Source organism: Myotis brandtii, unplaced genomic scaffold (genome assembly GCF_000412655.1).
Source record: "Myotis brandtii unplaced genomic scaffold, ASM41265v1 scaffold488, whole genome shotgun sequence".
In the NCBI taxonomy this organism is placed as follows: Eukaryota; Metazoa; Chordata; class Mammalia; order Chiroptera; family Vespertilionidae; genus Myotis; species Myotis brandtii.
This window is the reverse complement of record NW_005368638.1, coordinates 962,284-964,176: the sequence shown is the minus strand read 5'-3', so window position 1 is coordinate 964,176 and position 1,893 is coordinate 962,284. Positions and strand designations below refer to the sequence as shown.

At 38.7% G+C, this 1,893-nt stretch overlaps 1 protein-coding gene across 6 annotated transcripts in view; it reads right to left on the bottom strand.

Annotated features, from left to right (window-relative positions):
* The window catches only part of EPB41L5 (erythrocyte membrane protein band 4.1 like 5), a 162,019-nt gene extending 160,400 nt beyond the window's left edge, over window positions 1-1,619 (bottom strand). For all 6 annotated transcript variants that reach the window (XM_014547919.1, XM_005876498.2, XM_005876499.2 and 3 more), the window contains exon 1: window positions 1,436-1,619. In XM_014547919.1, coding sequence (XP_014403405.1) covers window positions 1,436-1,615 — 180 coding nt within the window. In that variant the 5' untranslated portion in view covers window positions 1,616-1,619. The remainder of the gene's footprint in view (window positions 1-1,435) is intronic.
* Window positions 1,620-1,893: the final 274 nt, after the last annotated feature.

The following is a 1,893-nucleotide window of genomic DNA, read 5'->3' as shown; positions in this document are numbered from 1 at the left end:
ACAACAAATACATATCTATCAACAAGTGAATCTAAAAATCAAGTGAATAAAAAATCTGATGAACAGAATAAACTGGTGAATATAATAGAATCAGTGGCATAGAAAGGGAGTGAACTGACAATTCTTGCGGGGAAAGGGGTGTGGGGGTGCGGGAAGAGACTGGACAAAAATTGTACACCTATGGATGAGGACAGTGTGTGGGGAGGTGAGGGCAAAGGGTGGGGTGGGAACCAGGTGGAGGGGAACTATGGGGGGAAAAAAGAGGAACAACTATAATAATCTGAACAATAAAGATTTAATTTTAAAAAAAAAGACCTTAAAAATTTTTATTTTGGGTAAATGAATGTGTACTGAGTTTGTGGGGAGGGGAGACATTGTGGAACATCCAATGATGCTCTCTCTCATCAAATCACAGACTTTACAGTGTATTCTTGCAATGCAGGATAAAGTGAAGAAAGAGATTTGCCATTAGTAAAAAAACCGCCTGTAAGGAATAAGTTAATCCCTTTCAAATATTTTGGACTATTTCACACTGTGAGTTAGGATTATTCATAACTGTAAAGAAAATCTACCCAGCCCTACCCAGTTTGGCTCAGTGCATAGAGCATTGGCCTGTGGACTGAAGGGTCCCGGGTTTGATTCCAGTCAAGGGCACATACTTCGGCTGTAGGCTCCTCCCTGGCTCGGCCCCTGGTCGGGGCTTGTGCAGAAGGCAACAAATCGATGTGTTTCTCTCACATTGATGATTCTCTCTGTCTTTCCCTCTAAAAAAAAAAAATATCAATGGAAAAATCTCCTCAGGTGAGGATTAAAAAAAAAAAATCTACCCGAAATTTGAATATAATTACAATACCCTGTCTTGAAATAAGGATCACAGTGTATGAAAAACCTCCCCAGCAAAAGACTTCAGGAGCAAAAAGACAGGCAGTCAGAACTGAGGAATATAAAGAAAGTCCTTTTTCTCACTTCATTTCATTACAATTTCTGCAAGCATACCACAGGAGAAGTATTTGTTTTGAGGAAGGTAAAGAATGTTTTAAAAACTGCAGAAGAGATAGAGAAATAAAAATCTTACAATATGCATATAAGTATCATTCTGGTTCCCAAAGATTTTCATTGCTTTAATAATTGCTCAACAAGCATTGTGAGAAATCCACTGGAGTATACTATATACTACCATTGTAAAGAACACACACACATAAATGACTCACACCAATAACTGCCCTATCATTTAAACGTTTAAGTAACGGCCACTAATTCCAGATAAATACTATCAGGCCAGGTTCCTAAGGTTACCTGGTATATGTACCTGTACATTACAGTGCCTGATCCACACTAACCCTTATTATCTATTCCCCCAGGAAGTTATCAAGTAGAAAGCTCAAATGAAGAAAGTGATCTCATATAGAATTGCAGGTCAGTGAGACCTACATACCGGCAAGTCCACACTAACATCAGTACCATCCAGAAGGGACACCCGACACGTGATGATGGACTTAGAATCTCCAGCTGCAGGAATGTGTGTGGCAGCTCGTTGAGCTTCTCGGAGTCGTTCCTTCTCAGCATGTTTGCGCATTGACCGACGCCCAAGCGTTCTACGGAAGAATCTCAGCATTTTTGTCACTATAAAACAGGAGAGAAAAAGATATCAGAAGGATCCTGAATTTGCAGTTAGAAAAATGGTGTTATTTAGTAAAGTTCTGTGGCCATTCATAAATATGTTATTTAAAAGGGCTCCTGGTAAAGTAAATTTGAAAAACTAATTAAAACTGGCCACTTCAAAGTTTTTAAAGACTTTATATAAAATAGAATTATGGCTTACAGCATTTCTAAACATAGTGGACTATTTGATAAGGAGCTGATCTGGTAGGAGAGGGCAAACATTTATGAAGT